At 38.1% G+C, this 25,717-nt stretch overlaps 1 protein-coding gene across 1 annotated transcript; it reads left to right on the forward strand.

Annotated features, from left to right (window-relative positions):
• Window positions 1–751: 751 nt before the first annotated feature.
• LOC147869180 (Tetratricopeptide repeat (TPR)-like superfamily protein) lies at window positions 752–23,933 on the forward strand. The gene is made up of 28 exons (XM_087327021.1): window positions 752–992; window positions 1,207–1,301; window positions 7,278–7,377; window positions 7,553–7,657; window positions 7,758–7,920; window positions 8,041–8,200; window positions 8,290–8,352; window positions 8,494–8,574; window positions 8,700–8,794; window positions 8,937–9,087; window positions 9,168–9,254; window positions 10,958–11,077; window positions 11,154–11,285; window positions 11,649–11,746; window positions 11,814–11,937; window positions 12,009–12,119; window positions 12,245–12,380; window positions 12,750–12,860; window positions 12,932–13,010; window positions 13,100–13,193; window positions 15,716–15,907; window positions 15,987–16,097; window positions 16,192–16,362; window positions 16,435–16,593; window positions 18,564–18,866; window positions 18,934–19,086; window positions 22,329–22,486; window positions 22,663–23,933. Exons 1-28 carry the CDS (start codon window positions 830–832, stop codon window positions 23,312–23,314), a joined length of 4,167 nt encoding a protein of 1,388 aa, XP_087183147.1. The 5' UTR covers window positions 752–829; the 3' UTR covers window positions 23,315–23,933.
• Window positions 23,934–25,717: the final 1,784 nt, after the last annotated feature.

Consider the following 25,717-nt stretch of genomic DNA (forward strand, 5'->3'; position numbering starts at 1 on the left):
CATAGTCAGACAAAGTTCCTCAACCAAAATAACTATATTGACCATAACGTACTTACATACTGATGAGTTTTACAATGCCCTATGCCCTTTTTTATAGGTGGCATGGAAAGCTTACGTCAAGAAAATACAATATGCCATTCGGCAAGAACAAAAACTCTAACAATTAAAATTACCTAATATTTATACTTGGCATTACTTATTATTGGATACTATCTTCGTTCGACTATACTTGTTTGGTTCCGTGCTTGTCCAACTACTCTTTCGACTACTCTCCCTTCTATATTTCTGACTATCCTTTTCGACTCTACCCAACATTTGGCCTTTCGGCCCTTTCACACCTTGGCCCGACTCGACTAGGTAGCAAAGAGTCAGGTTACTCAAGCCAACAGAAGTCATCTCAATCGGGTTGCAAGTGACAGTTGAAGGGGCGCAAAGCCGGGCTATTGGTGATACAAGTTGTTAGAGTCTGGTTATCAGCAACTCACGTGCTTTTTTAGATAAAGATCTGACAATGCACATTGCAAATTACACACGTGCCTCAGAAACGCACCGCGCCCTGCATCGTTCGTGGCCGCGAATCCCTTGGGAGGCCTCATTATGATTCGGTAGCAGTGACACTGAGCACCAGAGGCACAACTACAAGTACAACCATCCGAAGAGAAATGTATGTATGTACTATGTATGTATGTATGTCCGAGTGTATGTATGTATGTATGTATATACATACATCTGAAGAAGAGCAAGAGGTCTCGTTCGATCGATCGAGAGAGTTAAAAAATTAAACCTTTGAAAAAGAAAAAATAAGACAAGAAGCTTCATTCGATCTGCCATGGAAGCTGCAGGAACCTCCCTGCTCGCTCAGAGTTTGCTCGACCGAATCTCTCCCGTCATTTTGCTCCTTCCCACTCTCTCTGTCGAAGAATCATGCAAGAAGAACAATCTCAACTTTCTGCAGCTTCTTCATCCTTTCTGCAACATCGACCAAATCGATGGTAAGGACACATCATCGTCAGTCTTTCTCTAAAGATCTAAATTCTTATTATTTGACTTATCTTTTTTTTTGATCTAAGGGGTTTCTTGATAATGTTGTGTGTTCTATCTCAAATATAACATTGCACCTATTGAACCTCGTTTGTCTGTGCTGTGTTTCTCTTCATTGTATTTCATTTCATTATGTTACATTAACCTCTTATTTTTCTCCCCTAGTTCCTGTACGAACTGCTGGTGAGCAACCTTACAGAATTCAAGAATTTCGACTCAGAATGCTTTATGCTTCTGGATTGTGCCAACCAACAGTTGAGGTAGGTTGTTCCTTAGGAACCCAGTAGATATCTTTGAAGTGTTAAAAAACCTCAATGTAAACGTTTGCTTTCTGTCACTTGATCACTGAAAAATTCAGTTGTTTGCGTTGTGAAACTTCATCAATGAGAAATTCATTGTGTGTACTCTATCACTTTCTCAAATGAGAGACACAGTTCTTTTTTGTTTTTTATTACATGATCAATGATAAATTGCAGTTGCTTGTGTTGTATAACTAAATCAATGAGAAATGCAGTTAATTGTGTTGCACCACCGAATAAAAAGTGCAATTGTTTGTGTTGCGCAATTGAAGAGAGAAGTGAGAAATTGATTGTATATGAGAAACATGCAATTGTGTAATACCACTGATTATGAAACTCTGTATCTTTGTATATTTGATTGAGAAATGTAATCATGTTGTCACCACAATTTGTATTACATCATTGAAATCTATCTTTCAACAAGAAATGCAATCTAGTGCTCAACAAGAGATGCAAACCAGCACACTGTAAGTAGATGCACAATAACAGAGAGAGCCTCAAAGGTATGTAGCTGCCAAATTTCTACTTTCAACATGATACTGGAGGTTTGTATCTACTGGTGAATCACTCTATCTACCACTTTATGACATTTAGAGGTTTCAAGCTTTGGAGACATTGTACTAGTTGGAGATTTTAATTCACACATTTGCGGGGGGAAACAATATTCTATGATACAGGTGAGGTCATGTATACAGAGATTGTTGCAGACTTCCTGCATTGGAAGGAAGAAACAAATTATTAATTACCAGTGGCCTCTTATGATGGCCAGGTTAAGATGCAATGCCATGCTAGAAACCCAAAGATGGAGTAAGCACAGTGGATTACTTGATGTGAACCCCATCATTAGTGCGAGAAATCAACGTGCTTATCATCTTTGGGAGACCAATTAGTATGGATGCTGATCATGCATATTTAGAGTTCATCGTGGAAGGGGGGGGATGGCCTGTTAATATGGATACTTTGTACATGACTAGACACCCCATCTACTGATTTATCTTCAAGATAGATCAGGGATATAGTTCTACTATGTATGAAGGTTTATTCACATTGGATCCCTCTTGCTGAGAGGAAGACATAACAAAAAGTATTTCAGAAATATTATGTACATTGACTGGCTATGATTTTCCTCACAGAAGGATAAACTCTCATTCCCAATATGGTATAGCCCCACAAATGGTAGAGTATGTTTTTGAATGTAGATAAGCACAAACATGCCTACAACATGAAATTACAACAAGTTATGCATAAAAATTGTCAAACTCAATATTTTGATGTCTTATACAAAGAAAGAAAGAAATATTAACGTCTTTTAAGAGGCCAAAATGGCCTATAAGACCAAATAAGAGATTACATCTTGAGTGTTGTCTGTTCCTCAGATTCCACTCCTTGATGACACAATTGGCAAATTCTCTCTTCTAGAGGTAGTCGTGTATATCTGCGTACCTCAATCTATAGCTGATGTGATGAAGTTCGCAGCTGCTCTATCACACTACGCAGCGCATAGGATAGATGTATGTCCATATAAGATGGCCTGATGACGAATCCATCCTCCGATGTATGTAAGAAGTGCGTCTTATAGTGGGCCATCTTTGTACCAAGTGGTATTTTGGGGCTGATCCATGTTATCTTGTTTTCCAAGTTAATAATATCAGTTCGGATCACTCTATTCTTTTCCACTTTGGTCATATTTAGGTGGGGGCAGTCCAAGCTATATTGGAATGGGGGTAGTGCATTTATACTCATGCCATGTGACTCGAACCATTGCTGCATTTCAGCATACCAACAATGAGTGTCTCCATTTTCAGTCAATTGTCTTGATGACATAAGTGCCAACCTTGGGTACCTTCGTTTAGGGAGCTCCCAAAGACGTTGGATAAATGTCACTGATCGGAACAATGCCTCAGTTATTATAGGTGCTGCTCCCATCTAAGCCTGGATTATATCGTGGGGCACCGATACTTTGCTCCTTATCATGCGAGCAATCATTGACACTAAAGGTCTCTCTAAATCTTTCCAATGATTTGCCTTGTTAAGACTTGGTTCCCATGTTTCTAATCCATAGAGAAGAGTTTGTGTGACAAGTGTATCAAATAACCATAGCTTAGTCAATGGCTCTTGGAACTGCAAATGTGTACATTGTCTCTTGAGAGCACCAAGGGCTGCATATCCACGAGAAAGTCTGGCACAAGCAGCCTCTTGTAAGGAGAACCTAGGTCCTGTAAATGTTACTCCTAGGTATGTGTAGGAGCGTGTTTTTTTCACCTTTTCCTCTCCCAAGAAGAATTCTGGTTCTGCTCTTGTTACCCATGCTTGAGTGGTGTTAAACACCATCGCTTTAGTTTTATCCATGTTGATTGACAAACCTTTGTCCGTACAAAATAGTTTCAAGCCATTTAGATGTCTTTGTAGTCCCTCCGGAGAGTCAGAAATCAGCACAATATCATCAACATACAGTAATATTTGTATAGCTATACCTACTAGGCGTGCTCCGAAACCCCCGAATCTCTCTATGTAATGTGATACCTCATCTATATAGAGACCGAAGAGAGTGGGGGATAGTGGGCATCGTTGCTTCACTCCAATTGTGCTAGCCACCGCCTTTGACAAGCCCTTGGGAGACCGCACTTTTCTTGACACGGATTCATAGAGTGCATAGACTCCCCATTGCATATCTATAGGAACACCAAGGGCTTCTAGCCGCTGCATAAGCTGAGCATGTGGCACAATGTCAAAGGCTTTTCGGAAATCCACAAAGCAGCAATAAAACCTCTTATTGTGGGCTCTGCCCTCCTCATTAAGGTTCCAGAGGGTGATTATGTGATCCAAAGTTGTGAACCCCATTCCGAAAGCCTGCCTGTCCAACTGAACGGCAGCCATTCTGCTCTGCCCATATACTCAATTCTGATTCTAGAATCAACCCATATAGTTTAGCCAAGTAATGGCCAATCATGATTGTCCTATAGTTGCTTGGCATCATGGGGTCTCCACTTTTGAGGATTGGCACAATGGTATGCTGAGTCCATCTAGTAGGGAAACCTTCACACATGGCTCTATTAAAGATTTGTGCTAGCAATGGGAGCAGGGTGTTGCGGGCATAGATAAAGTGCTCACCCACCAATCCATCATGATCTTGGGCCTTCCCAAATTGTAGCCGATCAATGACATTTCTTACATTTTGTGGTGTAAATAAGGTTGATTCATGTGGGCGTGAGGCATTTGGGTGACAATCCTTGGGTAAGTTCTTCAAGGGGTGCGAAAGGATCTAAATCTAGCATGCCATTGTATACACCACAACTATACACATCAATTGTCTCGCGAGTAAATAGATACTTAGCCAACCCACTCTCCTTAGCATATACATCCTTTGTGCATCCATCCTTTACCTCGAAGCGTAGATATGCATGATCTGCTGCCAAGCCAATAGGTCTACCCGATATAGTGAACACTTTTATTTCAGGTATAAGCGATGGAGATCCCATTAGATAGTCCACTGTGCTTGCACCCCCTTTTGGGTTCCAACATGTCAAAGCATCTGATCCAGGCCATTGTGACAAGCCATTATATATCACAAATCCATGCGCACTTCCCAAGGCTAGAAAGTGTTTTCCATATTCAGTTATAGCACTCATATCTTGAGCTTGTCGCTTTAGACCAACCACTTTAGACTCATCTCTTCCCACCCTCCACGTCGAGGCAAATGGAATATCTGATGCTCCAATCTTTGTTCCGAGATTCTTGGCATTTTCTTGTGGACTTCCTTTTTCGGCCCAACCAACCACTCGTACATGCAACACACGAGCTTTCCTCTTGGCTTCTTCTTCTAATGTAGCATTCATCATTGCTGTCCTATCCATGGATGTTCTTTTTTGCTTTTTCACTACCTCTATCCAAGGAGCATTTGCTTTAATTTCGTTTTGGGCGTGCTTAGCTTGAGCTTTGGCATCTTTGGCTATGTCTGCCCATGTTTGCATTTCCTTAGTGACATTGGCTTTCATTGTAGAGATGCATCTTTCCACTGCTTCTTGTCCTTTTCCTAAATCCACTTTTATAGCTCCTAATTCAACCTTACTTGAGGATATTTCATCCTTAAGGTATTGTGTCATGTCATCCTTGAGCTCTAAGTGTGATTTCTTCACATGGCTTATTATGTCTTTCCGCATCTCTTCTAATAACTCAGTCTTGAGAGAGGCATACAACTCTATTTTCTGTTTCTCTATCTCCTTTTTCATTTCCTCTTTTAGTGCTATTTCTATATCCTCTCTAATAAGATTGATCTCTTGCGCAATCAAATGGCGTAATAGATCATGTTTCCCATTTTCAACGTCAAATGTAATGTCGAATGGGTCCTGCGTTCTGGGTGTCTTGTGCACCCTTCTAAAGCTATTCGGGGTGCTTCCATCCCGTCCTTTTCGTCTATGGTATTTTCTTGGGGTCTTCCATGGATCTGGACCCTCGCCGTGCATGTTAGGATCCATCTTTTCATTTTCTGTACATTCAAACTCCATGGTGTCTTAGGACAGCAGGTACAGGGTATGAAATGCTGAGGGCAGAGGGCAGAGGGAACATTATAGATTCCAGGAATTTCTACTGGGTAGAAAGCACAGAGGAACAGATTTGGTAGAAAATTCAAGGGATCAGATTTGGCAGAAAACGCAGAGGATCAGACATTGCAGAAAACGTAGAGGACAGACATTGGCATTGCAGAAAACGTAGAGGACAGACATTGGCATTGCAGAAAACGCAGAGGATTAGACATTGCAGAGAACACACAGGGCAGACATTGCAGAAAATGCAAAGATAGAGACAGAGACAAAGACTAAACCCTAAACGCAGAGAAAGAAAAGAGCATTCATTGGTAAGGTGGAAGCAGAGATTTATAATCTTTTGAACCAGAGGTTGTATACACACACAAGTAGCTGCATGATATACCAGGACGGACTATTCCAAATCCACATGCCACACAATCAATTTGCTCTACATTTTTGGCTCGGATGATGGTAATTAATGTGATTGAAATGCTCAAGAATGGGAAAGCCCAAAACCATTGTGGCTTGGCAAGATTTTTGTGTATGCTTGTGATACCTTGGTTCCACTTGTTGTGCATATGTTTATTATAAAGCTCTATTTGAGGGATTCTTGACTAGCTGGACTGGACATATTACCATACAAATCTTTAAGAGTGGGGAGACCGTAATGTGGGGTAACTACAGAACAATCATGGCAAGCCATTGTTTAGCCAAGCTTTATGGTTCAATTCTAGAGTCAGAGTTGTTAATGGGCAAAAGGAACACGAACATCAGGCATGAGGGCAAGTAGATTTTAGGAGGGGATTCATTACCCTATAGTGTGAAGTGATGCTACAAGCTCTTTGTAGAGAGGGTAGAGCCTACAAAAGGAGGACATATTGCTGTTTTGTAGACTTCGGAATGGCTTTGACACAGTGCCACAAACTAATATCATGCAACAATTCTAAATTATTAATTACTAAAAGATGCAATTGACGTTTCCTGCTCTCTATGAATTATTGTTAGGGAACCTTGATTCCCAAAGAGGAGTGTCAGATATGGTGGTTAGCACCATTGGATAAAGCAAAGTTATCCCTTATGATCTACTCTCTTTGGGCATCAAGGTTCAGATACATATATATTTGCTGAATCCTCTATATATATTTTGAAAATAAAGAAATCTCTCTTTGAACCTTTGTATGATTACCAATTAACATAACTCAGGCAGGAGCAAATAGTTTGGATCACCAATTTCTATTTAATTGGTAGCTTTTAGAGTACACAAGTGATAAGCATGTTTAGCTAAACTGAACTCCTGCCTATGCTACATATTTAACTCAGATTCAACTTACTTTATCAAGGTATACTGTAGATATGAAAATGATTTCCTATGAAATCATGTCTTAATAATGATATCTTTTATATGCATCAGAATGCAGAAGAATACTTGTTGAAAATTGTCAACAATGCAAGTGATGAGGCGTTGGCAGAAATATCTGGAGATCCAAGAGACCTGGAATCTATCAAGAGGAGTAACTTCCAACTCTACTAGATAGCCCAGATTTGACATTGATTTTATTATAAACAGTAACTCATATTCATCATACAGATGAAGTTGCTTTATTGAAAATCTATCTCAAAGAAAAGTAAGGTCTGTTTATCTGATTACCTAACATGGATCTGATGTGTAGCTGTTTGACTTGGCAGTGGTAAGGTCAGAATCTTTATCATCATGGTTTCAAAGGTACATCAAAACATTCACACACTCCTTGGCTTTCTTTGAACATGAATCAATTGACCATCCAGTAGCATGTAAGTAGGTAACCTTGAGATTCTACATATTATTGTAACTAGGTGCTTGATAAAAGAGGGTATGTGCTGACATTTTTCTATTTGCATTATTGATACATAGGCATGCGTGCAGTATCATCGATTGATGAAAATCCTATTCATAAATTTGTTGAGCTTTATGATTCTTATTCAATGCCATCATTTTTAACTGATGGCACCATGGATCCAAAGCTGTTGAAGATTTATGTTCTTGTTCATGATCTTCAAGATGGTCCAGTAGATGGGTACGTTTCTTTGATGTGTTTCTCCTCTCGTCCATATGAGTATTGGACCAGGACCCTTCTACACATAGTTATCCTGTTAATTGCTATCATATTTATTCGTAAATATTGATGATGTTGCAGTGCGAATGAGATCTTATCTGAAATGAGGGCAACATTTGGATTCAACAATTGCTGGCTTATGTGCATCAACTCAGAAAGTTCTGAGATTATTGATTCAGTTGGGGAGGAGTTTTGGCGGTCTCACGCACTTCCTGCACTGCCTACAACATTTATAAAAGATGTAAGAATAAATTTTCTGATGTCTTCTCTCAGTATCTCTAGCAGATCATTCCTCATTAGTTGTGCATATTTGTATTAAACCAAATTTAGGCCAGCATTTTGACCTCAGAAACAAAGCTAGGGTGCTTTCTAAGCGAGACTGATGTCACTGAGGTAATTACTTAACCTGTAAAGATTCACCCTTTTGAAGAATACCCTTGGAATAAAATAGAGATTCTACTGTCTGAAGTGATTCTGACTTATTATATTTAATGCTGTAACATCTTCCGTTTTCTTTTTTACTACATGATATAGATCTCTGATTTGATTGCGCAAATATGCTGCAAATCCATTCTACCTTACATGGAACAGAAAATTAGGTCACTGAATCAGCAGGTGCAATTAATATGTCTGTAAACTAGCCGATCACATTTTTTATGATATTATGAATATGGATTCCCTTTCCCCAATATATAGAGGCTTATTGATGGCACCAATGGACATGACAAATGAAAACTTAGGTTGTGGCGACAAGGAAAGGATTAAAAAATCAAATCAAGAATTTGTGGTGGCGGAAGGGGAAAGATGAAGTTGCTGACCCCAATAGTAATGCAATGTAAGGTTTGAGTAAAAAACGAATTGGTAACTTTTTCCAAAGGGTTCAAAGACAAATTATTATAGCACCAATGCACAGAATGGGATTGTCTGAGAGCTTATTAATTTTCTGAGATAGTGTTTTAACTATATCGAGGAAACAGGTATACATTTAGCTCAATTGAGTCACAGATCAGAGTATTAGCAGATTACGCTTTCATGCTCCATGATTATGAACTTGCTTTGTCCAATTACCGACTTATTTCAAGCGATTATAAGACAGATAAGGCATGGAAACATTATGCAGGAGCTCAGGTAAGTGGACAACCATTTTTAATTGAACCGTAATCAATTTAGTGAAATTTATTCTCAGCTCTTCCTAACTTTTATATTAGGAAATGATTGGGCTTTCATTGTTCATGTTGGATCATGCCCGTAAAGAGGCTGAGCTTTCCATGGAAACAGCATTTAGCACATATCAGGTGGGTATGGATGAAAATGTGGTAATGCTTTAAGGAGAAAATTCTGAAGTACCTAAGTTTCTCTTTATTTTCCCAAATGCCCTTATGTTTTTATGATTTTCCCGTACTTCCTCAGCAACCATTCCACATGGGAATACATGTAGTCAGAGGAAGAAGCTCTAGGAACAAATGACAGACCATGGATGGCTGCTAGCTAAACATGCAATTGTGAAAACAAGGCAAAGGATATGGGCGAATAAATGTGTGCATTCTGATAGAGAAACGGAAAAGGAGGATTGAGGATTGAAATGCTCTACACTAGGGTCCAAACATCAAATGTAGAAGGCATGTGAACTGGTATGTGAGGTAGTGGTGTCTCCTTGCTATCATGTTAGTCATGAAAAGAGAAGTGGTAAGAAACCCTTTGTGAAGGCGAGCTCGGAAGAGGAAACAAGGAAGCTGAAGGTATGTTGTTCCACAAGGATTGAAATGCTCTACACTAGCGTCCAAACATCAAATGTAGAAGGCATGCGAACTGGTATGTGAGGTAGTGGTGTCTCCTTGCTATCATGTTAGTCATGAAAAGAGAAGTGGTAAGAAACCCTTTGTGAAGGTGAGCTTGGAAGAGGAAACAGGGAGGCTGAAGGTATGTTGTTCCACAAGAGGGACCTCCCAAAGCTTAGCAAAGGAGTAGACATAACAAGGACATGATCCCAATGCGATAAGGAGTGTGTATAGCTTTATCATAATAATACTGTGGCGTTGTGAAGATGACTGTCTACTAAGTTGGAAAGAAAGAAAGACGTATGAAGATCTTTTAAAATGTCAAAATGGGCTATAGCCTATGAGACAGAACAGGAGATTTTGCAGATGTTATCTCATCTTTACGAGATATATATATGTCTATGGCTGTTTTTGATGAGTTCATGGCTGTTTCGTGAGAGCGGTGTAGCTCTTTACTCTAGTATCCTTCATTGTGTGTTGAGATTTGGGGAAAGGTGTGTGTGGAATTGTGGCGATAGAGAAGTTAGTGATGGTTCTTTGTCTGGTTGGGTTGGCTTGTCTCCTATCCCTTGAAAGGTGTATTCCATTGCTTCTCAAGAATTTCTCCTGGTAGCATCAAAGTTTGAGCAAGAGGATTTCTTGGCATTGTCCCAACATTCAGGTTTTTTTGTGTCCAAAAGTTTTACTGAAAGAGGCAGTTGAATATTCCTCCAATTTCATAGCATCAGGGCAATGAATGCTTCTATTTTTCAGCCTCTATAGAGCATAGGAGGCAGAGGCAGTCATTTGCTTCCAGCACTTCACGACTGTCTTTATCCATAGTTGGTGTCACGATGTGAAGATCTGTCCAATTATGTGTGACGTGGGCATCCATTTAGATTAGGGGAAGGGTGAGAATCCATAACATGGTGTCCCACAAGGGAGCCCCATTATGTGAAGAGAGCTAATGTGTGACCTAATGATGAGGATGAAGTTGTTTCAGGATGAGTTCTGGTGATTACCAAATCATAAACATTGACCAGTACCTGCCGTTGAGTTGCAATCTACATGGAATAACAACCAAATTGAACAATAATGTGGGCAATTTGTATCCTTCTCTCTCTCATTTGGGAGATGTAGCAACACCTAAGGCATTTTTTGAAGTAAAGAAAACTCCGTGGTGTTCAATAGTTTTAACCAAGTTTTTAAAATATTTTTAGACTTATTGGTTTTTTTCACAGAAGTTGGTACCAGCTGGGCAGAGACTTTCGACACGCTGTGCCCTATGGTGGTCGGAGATGTACAAAGCCAGAGGTCAGTATAAAGAAGCTGCAGGTGTCTATTTCCGTGCAGGGACTGAGGTAAGTGCATCTGACTTTAAATCATGTGACCCTGATGTCCATAATTGAAGTTCGGTAAAAGTACCATTTTCTTTAGGAGCCGCATTTGCGAGCTGGAATATTCCTCGAGCAAGCTGCATATTGTTACCTCCGTGCTACTCCACCTATGTTACGAAAATATGGTTTTTATTTGGTCCTTGCAGGGAATCGTTATAATGTCTGTGGGCAGGTATTCTTAAGAATTTTATGTTTCATGTCTTTAAACATATGTTCTTCTATGGACTAAGAGTGCCATGTTGCTGCCTCAGAAAGTCTGCACGGATACTAAAACTTCAACATCTTTTTCAGTTTACTCTAAATGTCCAGGAACATAGGCATTGATATAAGTTGCACATAAGATTTGTTGAATTACATCTGTGTAGTATAGAAAGATAAGATGTTAGTACAATGTGGTTAAACATGCATATTCATTTAAAACCATTTGTTTTACAGACTAGGCATGCATATGTATTTGTGAGCTGCAAATTAGTTATGCATTAAAAACAGTGTAAGGGTGGAATAAAGGGTAATCAGTTACCGTCTGCATGAACAGAAAAAGCATGCTCTCCGGGCTTATATGAGTGTTTTAACCATATTTGAAGGGCACGGATGGAGCTACATCAATGATCATGTTATGTTCAATTTAGGAAGGTTTGTTTCATCAAAGTTTCATATGATCTTTATATTTATGATTATTCTAATCCTTTTGGCCCATCAGACTATCAGCCTATCTTGGTGATCATGCAACAGCTGTGCAACATTTCAAAAAGCTCATCTCTTGTAGTCATCAATCTCCAACTAACCAAGCATCATTTCTGAGAGAGTTTTTGCAAGCTGTGCAGGTAAATACACCGATATTTTGTAATGCTATGGTTTAGGTTGTGCAGAGATGGCCTGACCTGCTGCATTCCAGAATGTTAAGCAGGATACCAGTAGAATTTTGTGTCTCGATCTACCATACATAAATAAGAATAATGTGCGAGTTCATTTTGAGGATCAAAGGACATATGCCTCACCAGCAGCAGTGAGTTTTAGTCCCTTAACATTATGAAACTCCTTGCTTGCTGTCTCTTATATACTCACTCAGTTTGTCACCATAGACAATCAATCTGTTTGTTTTATGTTGTATATGGTATGCATGTGCACTAGTCTATGCTACCAGAAGATATATGGCTACCATTGGAGGAAGGGATAGTTCCAACAATTCAGACTGTTGCAAATAATTGGCTGGATGGAGGTTCATCCACAGCTGAAGTGAATGATTCCAATCAGTGTGTTGCTGGAGGTATACCATTCTACCATTCCCAATTGTAACTGAACCTAGACTCTTAACACTTAATTGTCAAAGTGTCTAGCACACAAACTGAGAGGAAAATTGTTATATTTAAAGAACTGATTTGCATATAATCAATGATAGAACTATTGTGTTAGTCCCGAAACACATAAGTTCTAATACCTCTTGTCCCATGCACAAGCTTACAGGAGAATCATTATATCTAAAGAATGGATTTCAGATAATCAATGGTAGAATTAGATGGTGGAATGAAGTTTCTGCAAAATATATTTCAAGCCTTTCTGTCCTTACGCTTTGATGCAGTTTTGAGCAGTTCTACCTTATCAGTTATGGTAACCCTTGGATTTCTGAATTCTACAGAAACATTGACTGTTGATGTGGAGTTTATCAACCCACTTCAAATTCCTTTGAATCTATCTTCCATTGCTCTTATCTGTAAGTTCTGCGGTGGAAGTTCCGGTGCAAAAAAAGGCAAGTAATTCAAAAATCTATTATGGCATGTATCTTGGTTTCATGTTGAACTTGTGCTATATGTATCATAGGAGCAGTTGATGCTACCATTAGCTCCAGCAATGTAATTGATTCCACATTATCAGCAGTCAATGCAGTTGGCTTAAACAGGTAAAGTAACAGGCTTACACTCTCTGGATTTGTGATATGGATATAGTTTATGAATTTTTCATCTTTTTATTGTGTCTGACAATGTACAGTGATGAAGCAAATAACTATTTTGGGGATGATGAAAATCCATCGATTACTGTTGTAGAGGAATCTCTCACAATGAAAGCAGGGGAGAAGTACATGGTGAGCTTTTGTATTTTCTTTTTGTTTCTTTTTCAACAGGTTTGGTTTATTTGATAATAAACTTGTAGTAAACTTTCGTTTTAAACCTTAAAATTTTTTTTTTTAAAAGTTAAACAGAAACCCTGTCTATGGTATACATTTATATCCTCTATCTTGATTTCTATCACATCCTCATGTTATTTTATCTTTTGTTACTCAAAAGTGGAGGATCAAGCTGATACTTTTTGTTTTGACCCTTAGTTGTAAACTACTTATACTTAGCATACAATACACGTAGAATATGCATGCAAAATATTTTGAACATATTCTACCTTTTCTTTGAAAAATACTTCGAATATATATTCTAAAGATAAGATAAGATAAGATACAATTGTTTTTTGGCCAAAATTTTATGATTATTATTTATTTTTAGAAAAACATAAAATATTGTCAAGTACGTAGAATACGTGGAATATTTCGAAATGGCAGCTGTAAAATTTAGAAGACGTGTTTAATACTCTTAAGAGTATTCGAAAACTTATTTTAAACATAAAATACACGTGTTTTAACATACATGTTTTTACCCAATCAGACCTCAATTTTCACACTCAGATGTCATCTAAAGCTGTTACTTGCGTCATACCTATCTAGTTATAACCATCTTAATAGATCAGGGATAGTTTTCTAAAAGTCTGAAAAATATATGATTACAATGCTATTTTTAGCAAAAGCCTCAATCTCACTGGTTTGTTTCATTGTTTTGTTAATGAATATACAATCATGGTGCTGTTTTTAGCACCACATATCAGGGCTATTTCATTGAGACACCCTGTTTTAATCAAAATTTGATCTTATATAATCCACCCCATCATTAACCGATTGATATCAGTCAGTGGATATGATTGGATGAATGTCTAGTGTCATTCTTTATTTAGAGTTACGAGATAATACTTAGAATCTGCATATTCACATAGCCTTTTCTTGTTGAAGTTACAAATATCGTCATGTCCATTTTGATTGTAGTGATGTTCTAGGATTATGAATCACTCATCCTTGAATTTAGGAGTCATCTTTTGGAGATTGTCAAGCAACCATTAGAGAAACCATTAGAAATGAATTTCACGATCGCGATCATCGGCTCATTTGCATTGACCTTGTTTACCTTTGAAACTCTTATCCCTCATAAGTGAAAGCATTCCAAAGTTGTGCTTCATAATTCTTACATTCCATGACAATTCCTTGTTAAATTCCACTCTTGAACTCCAGCTGATGGATTACTAATGGTAATGCATCCTAAGTGTAGGTTCTCTTCTTATAATCCATTTTTCTCTCTTTAGCCCCATCACTCCTACTAATGCTACAAGTCAATCAAGGGATACACAAATGGGCTCCCGACCAGGACATAACAAAGGGGTTGCAATTGATTGGGCAATAGCAATTTGTCGTGCATGTAGACCCCGGCCCCATGGCCCGACAGATAAAAGCCATTATCTCCTGCCATCGCAGGTGCTTCCCTCGCTTCGGAGACCTTTCCATTCTGGATTGACCTATGCCAGAGATCTTTCGAAGTCAAAAGTTACAATACATCTAGCTTGAGAATCTCACATGTCCCGAAAACCAGTTTCCCTCGTCTCTTTTTATTTTATTTACTTTTATATTTACGGATTAATATATTTTTTATTTTGATTTGTTTTTCTCAAAGATGAGACAACACTTAAGATGTAATTTCTTGTTTGGTCTTATAGGCCATTTTGGCCTCTTAAAAGACGTTAATATATCTTTTCATCTTATTTACTTTTATATTTACTGTGTAATATTTATTTTATTTTGATTTGTTCTCAAAGACGAGAGAACACTTAAGATGTAATCTCTTGTTTGGTCTTATAGGCCATTTTGGCCTCTTAAAAGACATTAATATATCTTTCTTTCTTTCTTTCTTCTGGATGTTTCTCATTCCTTTCTGCAACCTCAAAATAAGTGCCAATTTGATTATGTAAAAGCTACATATATTTGATGGTGTCATTGCTAATGATGTTGATACATTATTGCCGGAACTCCTGAGAATGTTTGGAAAAACAATGTCTTCATACATATCTAGAGTGGTGATCACTTATAAAGCTGCCATACGTTTTCCTTGACGTTGAGAACTAAAATTATCATTCCATTAGCTGGCTATTTATCTTGATGTGTCGGAATTCTGGATGTTTTTCTCGTTCTTTTTTATGTGGTTCACTCCTCTACAACCTCAACAAATGGCCATTGGATTAGGCTAAAAGTTTATATATTTAATGATGTCATTGCTACTGGTGTTACATCATTATTGAGCTCCTAAGCAAGTTGGGAAAAACAGTGTCTTCATATCTACCTACAGTGATGATCATTTTTTTTGCCACTTCTAAAGCCACCACATGCTCTCTTCAACCTTTGAAAAATTAAAATCATCATCGTTACTTTAGCTGGATATTTACCATGAATGTTTCTGAATCCTTAATTCTATGTTTCTCTTGGCATGAAGGCTATAAATATCTGAATTCATCATGCAGGCCCATTTGAAGGTGATACCCCATGAGCAAGGGGTGCTGAGTATTATGGGAGTCAAGTGGACCTTGAATGGTGTAGTAAAGGGGTATCAACACTTTATACCAGGCAGGATAAAAGCTAGGACGAAAAAGAGTAGGCGCGATAAATTCCATGTACAGCCACCCCATCGCCGTCTGAAATTTATTGTTAACCAGGTATGGAAGGATTACTGTACAAATATCATGTACTAATTTCAGAAACTCTCTAAACTTTATGGAATAAATCTTTTCCCAGCATATGCCTAGGCTGGAGGTCTCCTTGCATGGGATGCCTGAGAAAATGAACTCTGGAGAGCTACAACGTATCGTGCTAGAGCTCTCAAACACATCAGACATTGCGATTAAGGTTTTCTCATCTTAATCTCAATGCTGAAGTGCTATTGAATTTTTTTGACTCAGATTTAGACAGGAAACTGATGACTTGCTGCTATTGCATTCAGAACTTGAAGTTCTGTACAAACCAACCAGGGATTCTCCTTGTTGGAAATATGGAAGATCTTGATGCTGAATTTCCAAATTGCCTTGAAGATTCTGCTGCTGAGAACCTCCAGTGTGCAGGGGAAGTCGTATCTGAAACAAATGTCAGATCGTCCACATATACTTTTCCAGAGGTTCAGTATAAGTCTGTTTGTAAAGTTAATTCTGCTTAGCATGTACTTATTTTTGTGCTGCATGTGAATCAGACAACAATTTTGGAAGGTGGTTCTACTTTGTTATGGCCCTTATGGTTGCATGGAAGAGAGTTGGGAATTTTGCTTCTGAATAATATTCTGTACTATGAATCAAACAAGGAAACTAGTGGACTGCTGTTTCGTACTGTTAGAATGAGCCATACTCTTCAGGTAAGTGCCTGGATCTTGGTTAATGAGCATTGATTCAGTCTGTAAAAACAAAAAAACCTAGTAAGTTTTAATATTATATGCCTATGGTTTTGGAAGGAGATAGGTCTACGCATTATAAGTTTGAGCAACTTTCATTTTGTATTCTTGTAGTGAGTTTCATAGTTAACTTTTCTGGCTTTCTTCTTCTCTTCTTTTGGGAGTTCTCTTTTGCGTCTTATTTTACACAAGTTCAGACTATTGGTTTGTCTTCTGAAGGTGCCATGACACCCACAAACATTGGTGATGAGTGTCACATTACCACAAACTTTGGAGGCTCCTCATCGAAGAATCATAAGTTTGAATACACTTCCCTTTCTGCCTTTCCTTTTCTCTTTGTTTGGGCTTCTCTTTGCTTATTATATTTGTACATCCAGACTATTGGTTTCATCTTCTGAAGGTGTTATGATGTCCAGATGCATTGGTGGTAGGTGTGACATCATTATGAATTTTGGAGACTCTTAGGAGTTTGGACTGTTTCAAATCGGGATGGAAGGACCTGAATGAAACCCAATAACATATCTTCTGTCAATGCATGAACAGTAGTGGGCTCGGAGGGAAATGCATAAGACTAAAGATGAAAAGAGACTAGAGAATCTTGTTATCGGTACATGTAAGATTCTCAAGTCAGATATATTATAATTTTGTCTTCAAAAGATCTCTAGCATAGGGTTGATCCAGAATGGATGGGTCTCCGAAGTGAAGGAAGCACTTGCCATGGCGAGAAATAATGACCTTTATTTGTCGATGACAAGGGTGGTGAGATCGTGGTCCATGGGGCTGGGTCTACGTGCACAACAAATTACTATTTCCCGTTATTGTAACCCCTTTGTTATTTCCTGGTCAGGAGCCTATTTTTGTAGCCCTTGATTGACTTGTAGCATGAGTAGGAGTGATGGGGCTAAAGAAAGTTGTGATTGTTGCTTTGTTGATGAGCTTGTGTGGCTGTACTGTTGTCCAACAACTTCTCCATTTGTATCATGAGTTCTAGCAAGAAAATCGTTCTTATTTCATCAAAATCACTATAGTGAAAAACATAGTGTTCATCAGATTCCACTCCCTGATGATGCAATTAGAAAATTCTTTCTTCTACTGGTATTCGTGCATATCTGCCTACTATCTATAACCAATGTCATTAAGTTCACAGCTGCCCTATTACACTGTGCATTGCATATGATTGATATATGTCCATATAAGATGGCTTGATGATGAGTCCATCCTCTGATGTGTGTAAAACGTGTCTTAATAGTGGGCTATCTTCCAACCAACTCATATTTTGAGGCTGATCCGTGTTATCTTGTTTTCCAAGTTAATTATATCAGTTCGGCTGGTTCAAGTCTCAACTCAACAAAGTAATCCACGAGGAATCTGAGAGTATGAATTTTGGAACACTGGATCTTTGCAATGTTTTGACCTCAATACATAATGAATAGGAAGCCTTTGGGCAACAATGCTCGCCCTGGGGCCTGGTTCAAATTGAGGCCTGACAAAGCTAATGCCATAATGCTCCATGAGCACCTGAACCGAGGGATAGTGGAGAATGGCTAGAGAAAAAGAATTATGAATTGGTTGCAAACATGCTGGAAACATATAGCAAGCACAAGTGCTGTAATTTCAAACTTGTCATTGTCCTACAATTCCAAGCCTGATGACCTTTGTCTGGGTGTCTATATGTGTGGTCTTTATATTCTATCTGTGCTCCAGCATTCGCAGTATATTGGAGAGAATTTCTGCTATTGCATATACTATTTAGTACTTGCATGCAGTTTCATGTGATGTAATGTTCTCCCAAGCAATGTAATTATATATTGTATTATGTATCTACACATGTTGCTCAACTACAAGTGTAGTAGATGAAACGTAACACTGGCCTTTAGGTTTGGGTTGTTTATCATGCTTAATTTTAATGGTTCATGAAATGCTATTTTTTTCAGATCTTCCCATCTTTGGGGGTTTCTGTTAATATTTCACCATGCCTCCTAAAGCTAGAACAGTACCTTTTACGAATGGACATTGCAAATCTCCATAGTACCGAAAGTTTCTGGTTGCGTCAGGTGTCATGTATTGGGAATAGATGGCAGATCTCACCGTTACTGCAACCAATTACATCGTCTGACAGTTCCAAAGAAGAAGTGGGTGGTCTTAGTCATAGTGATGCTGCATTTCTCTCTGCATCTTTAGCTCCATCACAGTTACTACCAGCCTCTCAAACGCTTTCCCTTTTTTTTCATCTAATGGTAACTCTACAATACTCTTTTACTTGCGGATGTTTGTGAAAAAGCCTTACATCTAATTGGCTTGCAGGATGTTGATAGGAAAGAAGATTCTATTAACCAGCATGGGGGCTTTGTTAGCAACATCAGGTTAGGCTCTCCAAGTAGCAATGAACCATTGATCAATGTCCTGGCAGGACCAATTTTCAAGTTCCATAGACACGAGAGGATGTCAAAAGATAAGGTCTAGAACGTTAAAAAGTCATTATTAATCTTATTTTTGGAATATATTCTTCTATATTTCTGGAGAGATTATTTGGCAATGTTATATGTTGAGCTATACTTGGAATCATGTCCTTTGAATGGCCTTTTATTATTTGGGAAATTCTCTTCTTTAACAGCATTCATGACGGAATATCTGCATGAGCATGTGTTATTGAGTTGATCCTGCATATTATTTTCTGGATAAGTGAGAACTTCAGTGCACATATATGTATTTATCTTTCATCTTGCATTATTTTAATTTCAAGCTAGAATTAAAAGATTCCTGGCCATATTTATAGGGATTCAGCATATTTTTTTTGGATGGGTGAAAACTTTAGTGCATATATATCGTTTAGTGAAAATTTTCATCTAACTTTATCGTTTCAATCTAAACCCAAAAGACTCCAGCCATATTTACCGGCTACTTGCAACCCAACTAAAAGGTTGTCCTTGAAGGGGTTTTGATCCCTATGATTCGTGAGAAAGACCGACTGTGGAATACACAATCTCGCAGAAACACAAAAACAGCAAATGCACAGAATGAATACACACAATTTTTCATGGAAACCCTAAACGGGAAAAAAACGCACGGGAACAGAGATCCACTATACAATGGAGAATACAGAGACAATATACAGACACTCTCTCTGCACAGAGTGTATCAGCCACGTAGGGCTCTTGGCGTCTAAGCTCACACAGCTATGGCGCCGCTCTCTGCTCTCTGTTCTACTCTACAGAAACTCTATTCTGCACTATCTATTCTACTACACACTATGCTCTGCAACCCCATCTAAAGCTTTGCCCTAAGTGTATTTATACTTATACACCTTATGGGCTATTTACAAATGTAGTCCCTACTACTTTCTACTCTCACTTCAATTGCTATATTTAATAATAGCAGTTAGTCAGCCGACTGATCGACTAGTCGATTTGACTAGCCGACTCCAGTGTTGACTGTCCAGTTGGCCCGACTAGTCGGCCTTGTCGTCGACCCTCCGGTCGGCCCAACTTGTCGGTCTTGTCTTCGACTTGGATCATCTGCTGTCGACTCTTCATCTCGACTCTCTATGACATCGACTGTCGGCTCTTGATTGGACCAGTTGGCTCCTTGTTTTCGACTGTCGGCTCTCGGTCCGATCAGTCGGCTCCTCCCATAGGAGAGACATATTCCTATCAGTCCTGAATCACAATCTATACGTAGATTGTGGAAATAACCTCCCACATAATCCTTAGATGGTGAAAAATTCCCTGATTGCAAGCCTATTTCAAGGAAGAATGGTAATGAAGAGGCCATTCGCTCCACCGTTGTCAGTCAGTAATTGGAAATTGTTTCCTCACTAGGCAGGGAAGTTTCCGTTTCATAGATAAAATAATAGAAAATTGCCAGAAAAGACCAAATGTTAATAGTTAGAAAATTTGTATGCTTCTGCCAGGTTTTCGTCATTTATAGATTTTCCCACCAGCAAGTCCAAAAAGAAAAAAAGAAAGATATATTAACTTAAGAGGCCAAAATTGCCTATAAGAGCAAGCAAGAGATTACATCTGAAGTGTTGTCTCCTCTTTGAGAACAATCAAATCTAATAAATGTTATTAAGTAAAATGTAAATAAGGTAAAAAAGAGACTAAAGAATCTTGTTATCACTACTTGAAAAATTCTCAAGTCAGCTGTATTATAATTTTTGTCTTTGAAAGATCTCTTGCATAGGTCAATCTAGACTAGAGCGGACTTTGAAGTGAGGGAGGCACTTGTAATTGCAGGAGATAATGGCCTTTATTTATCGATGACAAGGGTGGTGAGATCGTGGTCCATGGGGTTGGGGCCTACCCTACGTGCACAAGAAATTGCTATTGCCCGATCTATTGTAACCCCTTTTTTATGACCTGGTCGGATCCTATTTGTGTAGCCCTTGATTGACTTGTAGCATGAATAGGAGTGATGGGGCTAAAGAAAGTTGTCATTGTTCTTTGTTGACGACCTTGTGTGGCTGTACTGTTGTCCTTCAACAACTTTTCCCTGTGTCTCTTGAGTTCTAGCAAGAAAAGCCCCAATCCCCGTTGGTCCTCATATTCTGTTACTTTGCGTAGTGGGCCAAGGCCTTGCTTAAAGAGGCAATGGTATCTCCCTCTTATTTCATAAAAAAGACTATAATGACAAACGTAATGTTCTTCAAATTCCATTCCCTGATGACACAATTAGCAAATTCTTTCTTCTAGAGGTATTCGTGCATATCTGCTAGCTATCTCTAACTGATGTCATTCAGTTCACAGCTGCCCTATCACACTGCAACACATAGGATAGATGTATGTTCACATAAGATGGCTGATGATGAATCCATCCTTCGATATGTGTAAAGAGTATAGTGGGCCATATTTTGGAGCTGATCCATGTTATCCTGTTTTCCAAGTTAATTATTTCAGTTCGGATCACTCTATTCTTTTCCACTTTGGTTATATGTAGATGTGAACAATCCAAGCTATATTGGAATGGGGTAGTGCATTTATGCTTATCCCATGTGATTTGGACCATTGTTACATTTCAGCATACCAACAATGAATCTCTACATGTTCAGCAAGTTGTTTTGATGACATAAATGCCAACCTGAATTACCTTCGTTTAGGGAGCTCAGGAAAACTGTTTTGATGATGATAGGGGCTGCTTCCATCTTGCCCGGATTATATCATGGGGCACTGATACTGCTCCATATCATGCGGGCAATTATTATGACTAAAGGTCTCTGTAAGTCTTTCCAGTTATTTGTCTTGTTAAGACTCGGTCCCCACGTTTCCACTCTATAGAGAAGAGTTGGTGTCAAAAGTGTATCAAATAGCCATAGTTTAATTTGTAGCTCTTTTAACCGTGAATGTGCGCATTGTTTTTTCAAGAGCACCAAGGTCTGCATATCGATGAGAAAGTTGGGCACAAACAGCCTCTAGAGACATTTTTAATTTGAGGGCACTGAACACAGGAATCTGTTGGTCATGTTATAACTGCCTGTACGTATACATAGGGAAAAATCTTATGATTGTTTTTGTAGAGGGGGTATAGATTTAATAAATCAAAGTATTTATGCTAAATATCAGTTTAGCTAAGGCCTTTTATATTGGATGGATGTGGTGCTGAGTTGTGCAACTGCATTTAGATTATGTTGTTGGATGAAAATGACTGAAGTAAGAGTTTATTTATTTTTTATGTATGCCTTCCTAATAAAGTAGTATTTTCAGGAATTTAAAGATGCCTTAAATGCTGAACCATTGAAGATTCTTGAAAACGAACTTGATATAATTCTCATCTCAGAGCAACAAAATGTCAGTGCATCAGGAGAGTCAGTAACATTTCAGGACGGGCAAAGATTTGCCACGCATCATATTTGTCATTCCAGGTTATTTATCTGACAATAACCGTATTTTAATATATCCAATGATGTCCCGTAGTCATTTACATCCGAGGAATTCAGATTTGACTTGACAGTCATTTGATGAACAACCATCTTTTCCAAAATTCTCCAATGATTTCATGCAATCATTCTCATTCTATCCTCATGATTTGATTTGACAGAGTAAAGCAATCATCTCCAGTTGTATGGATAATGGAAGGACCTACAACTATTGCTCATGATTTCTCTAGCGCCCCTTGCGAGGTTGCCTTCACACTGACCATCAAGAACTTTTCCAGAAGGCCGGCTCAAGTGAAAGTGGATATGTCATCAGTAAGCAACACCGCTGCTAATCCTACCCTTTTAAAACAAGCACAAAATAACCAGACAGGCTGGTATGACATCTCACTGGAGACTAACCCATCTTCAGTGTCAAAACAAATGGATATGGATTCCCCCCTCGAGGCGATAGATATAAACTCTCCAGCGCCTCCTCTGTTATGGACCTCTTTGAATTGCTTTAAAATCAATCGACTTTGCAGTGGAGAAACAGAGAACTATACACTCCAGCTCTGTGTGTTTGCTCCTGGGGTTTATGATCTATCAGGATACCATGTGAGTTGGGAGCTCTTATCTGAAGAGGATGATGCACATGGCCTTTCGATTAAGGATGAAGAAACAAGGTCGTCAGCCACACAAATTACATTCTCCAGTGCCTATATGGAGGTAGAAGCTAACCCGAAAAAGGAAAGTATAGATGTAGATATCATTTCAGGGTCTGGCTGTGGGCACACTCTCATATTGAATGTTGAAGACAAGAAAGAGTTTGTCTGAAAAGATGTATGATTTATTATTGATATTATCATGCTTGGTGGAAGGTCATTTTTTTATTAGTCAACCTGGAGCAGAGGTTTTTTTATTAGCCATATTGGATGTCAAGCTGCTATGATATCTCTGCGTGAAAATCCAAGTAAAATGATAAAGTTCTTTAACTGATTGCAAGGATCAGAAAGTTTAGAAAGGTCAAGTGGTTGCGCCTGCATCTTTCTCAGAGTCATATATCAAATCAAGAAATTTCAACAGTCTCCAGCATCATAGGCTGCAATCATGAAAAGATGGGACAAAATGCTCGAATAAGATTTCAATTTGAATCAGAAATCCACATGAGCCATCGTAAGAAGATAAGAATTCCAGCTTTGTGAATTTTTTGCGCATCTACCAGTGCGGATCGAAGAAACTTCCTGTGGCAATACTTTAACGTATTATCTTAGCCTCTTGTCATAAATATGAGTATATGATTACTTGACAAAATGTATATGCTTTCGTCTTTGTGAATTTTATATTTTGAGAAAATACCAGAAAGGAGGTTTGACCTCAAATTAGGAGCATAAAGTTTTAGGACATGGTTCTATTATTTATTGAGTTCAAATAATCCATTTAATCCATTCTTTTCTCTGGAGTGCTGGCTTTTTTACTATACTAATAGCATGGGTAATTATGGGTCAACTTGTGCCTCTAGCTTGAACACCAAACCTCGAATTGGGGATAGTTCGAATCTCTCTGGGCATGGACCTGAAAAGAGAAAATATGAGTATATGACTACTTGACAAGTGAATGGCTGTGCCATATACTTGAGTATTGGCTGAAAAGTATATGACTACTATTCAGAGTAATGGCTGAATATATATGTTTTCATCTTTGTGAATTTTTTTATTTGAAAAAGTTTTAGGACATGGTTCGATTATTTATTTGAGTTCAAACAATCCATTTAATCCATTAATTTCTCTAGACGGCTTTCTTTTTATTATACTAACAGAATGGATGATTATGACCAAATTGAGATATTGTAATAGTTGCAATATTTCTAGACCATAAATTGCTAATAATGGTTTAGGGTTTAGAAGTTTCCTAACTTCTATAACAAGTCTTGCAAATATGGGTTTCATGTAGTTCTTTTGATTCAAGTTGCTAATGAGTAGAATTGAATATACAGTAATTATGTCCCTTAACTAAAGATGGTCTTAATTTTAATTACAAATACATAGGTACACCTTAACACAAGAATTGATATGGAAAAGTTTGTTGATATAATTTTAAATTACAAATATCATGGATTACTAATGCTTATTTAGGATTAGAAAAGGTCGGGCAATATAGCTATCTTGATAGATATTGGAAGAGCAACGTAAGAATTCCTTAGAATCTACATAAACTATAATTTTCTACAAAGGATCAAAAGTGGAATATAAATGGCAACCAAATTGATCTGTCGTTCAAGGTCTGAATACTTATTGATTTTTACATGACAATCTTTGATGTGGCATTCATTGGTAATCTTTGCTTCTCTTTTTGTGTTTTAATGCTATGGGAAATGTTGTGTTCTTTGTTTTTAACGACCCTATAAGTCTTAATATTTTCAATATAAAATATTGGTCGTAAGGCCCATGTATGTACCAATCGAATATGTTCATTGTACGCATTTGTATCAACCTTTCCTAGCTTTGCGAAGGGGTTAATATCATTCTCCACTCCCAACTACTTGGAATACTCAGATTTGTTATAATAGGGTCATACTATTGTTGTTGAGAATGGGCAACAAAAAAACATTAAGTAATAGATTACTTCATCGTAAGAGTGCAATACATCAATGGGATATTAATTCATTGGCAATTTAAATTAATATTTACGTAGAAAAGTGGATTTCCTTATAATGAGTATTCATTCCACTAAATATTGGGTTATCCTTGTGATTTAATAAAAACTCTTCTCTATCTATTGATTGAGTTTACCATTCAATAACATTTACACTAAATGATTATACCCATTTTATTCGGTGTGTCAAAAGAAATCTCCCTCGATTATTTCCTCTCTATTAGTATTTGAGTTGTATTATTCTACTTTATTTTACTCGTACTTGATAGGGGCATTCAAGATTAAAATGTCATTAGTGTCAAGGCTCACGTATCTTACTTTGAACAGTAACCATTCAATAAAACATTAAATGATTTTTCTAATGTTTTTCTAAGTGAACCATTCAATAAAACATTAAATAATTGTATGGTGGCGGGTGGCGCCTAGAATGGCTCCACCTCCCCTCCCAAAGGGGTTCAACATGAGGGAGAGAGAGAGAGAGAGAGAGAGAGAGAGAGAGAGAGAGATGAGAGAGAACTCTTCATATTTCATTCATTCCCCATAAGGGGTTTAAATAGTACAATGAGGGGTTCTATACATACGGGT

Source organism: Azolla caroliniana, unplaced genomic scaffold, assembly GCF_043228905.1.
Source record: "Azolla caroliniana isolate FFs.n. ecotype wild unplaced genomic scaffold, voAzoCaro1.0.p SCAF_1, whole genome shotgun sequence".
NCBI classification, from domain to species: Eukaryota; Viridiplantae; Streptophyta; class Polypodiopsida; order Salviniales; family Salviniaceae; genus Azolla; species Azolla caroliniana.

Bases quoted from the DNA above. Each gene is read 5' to 3' on its own strand.
- LOC147869180 (XM_087327021.1), top strand. From the start codon at position 830: ATGGAAGCTGCAGGAACCTCCCTGCTCGCTCAGAGTTTGCTCGACCGA. The intron at 13,011-13,099 runs GTAAAGTAACAG...GACAATGTACAG, and splicing joins AATGCAGTTGGCTTAAACAG to TGATGAAGCAAATAACTATT. The intron at 19,087-22,328 runs GTCTAGAACGTT...TAGTATTTTCAG, and splicing joins AGAGGATGTCAAAAGATAAG to GAATTTAAAGATGCCTTAAA.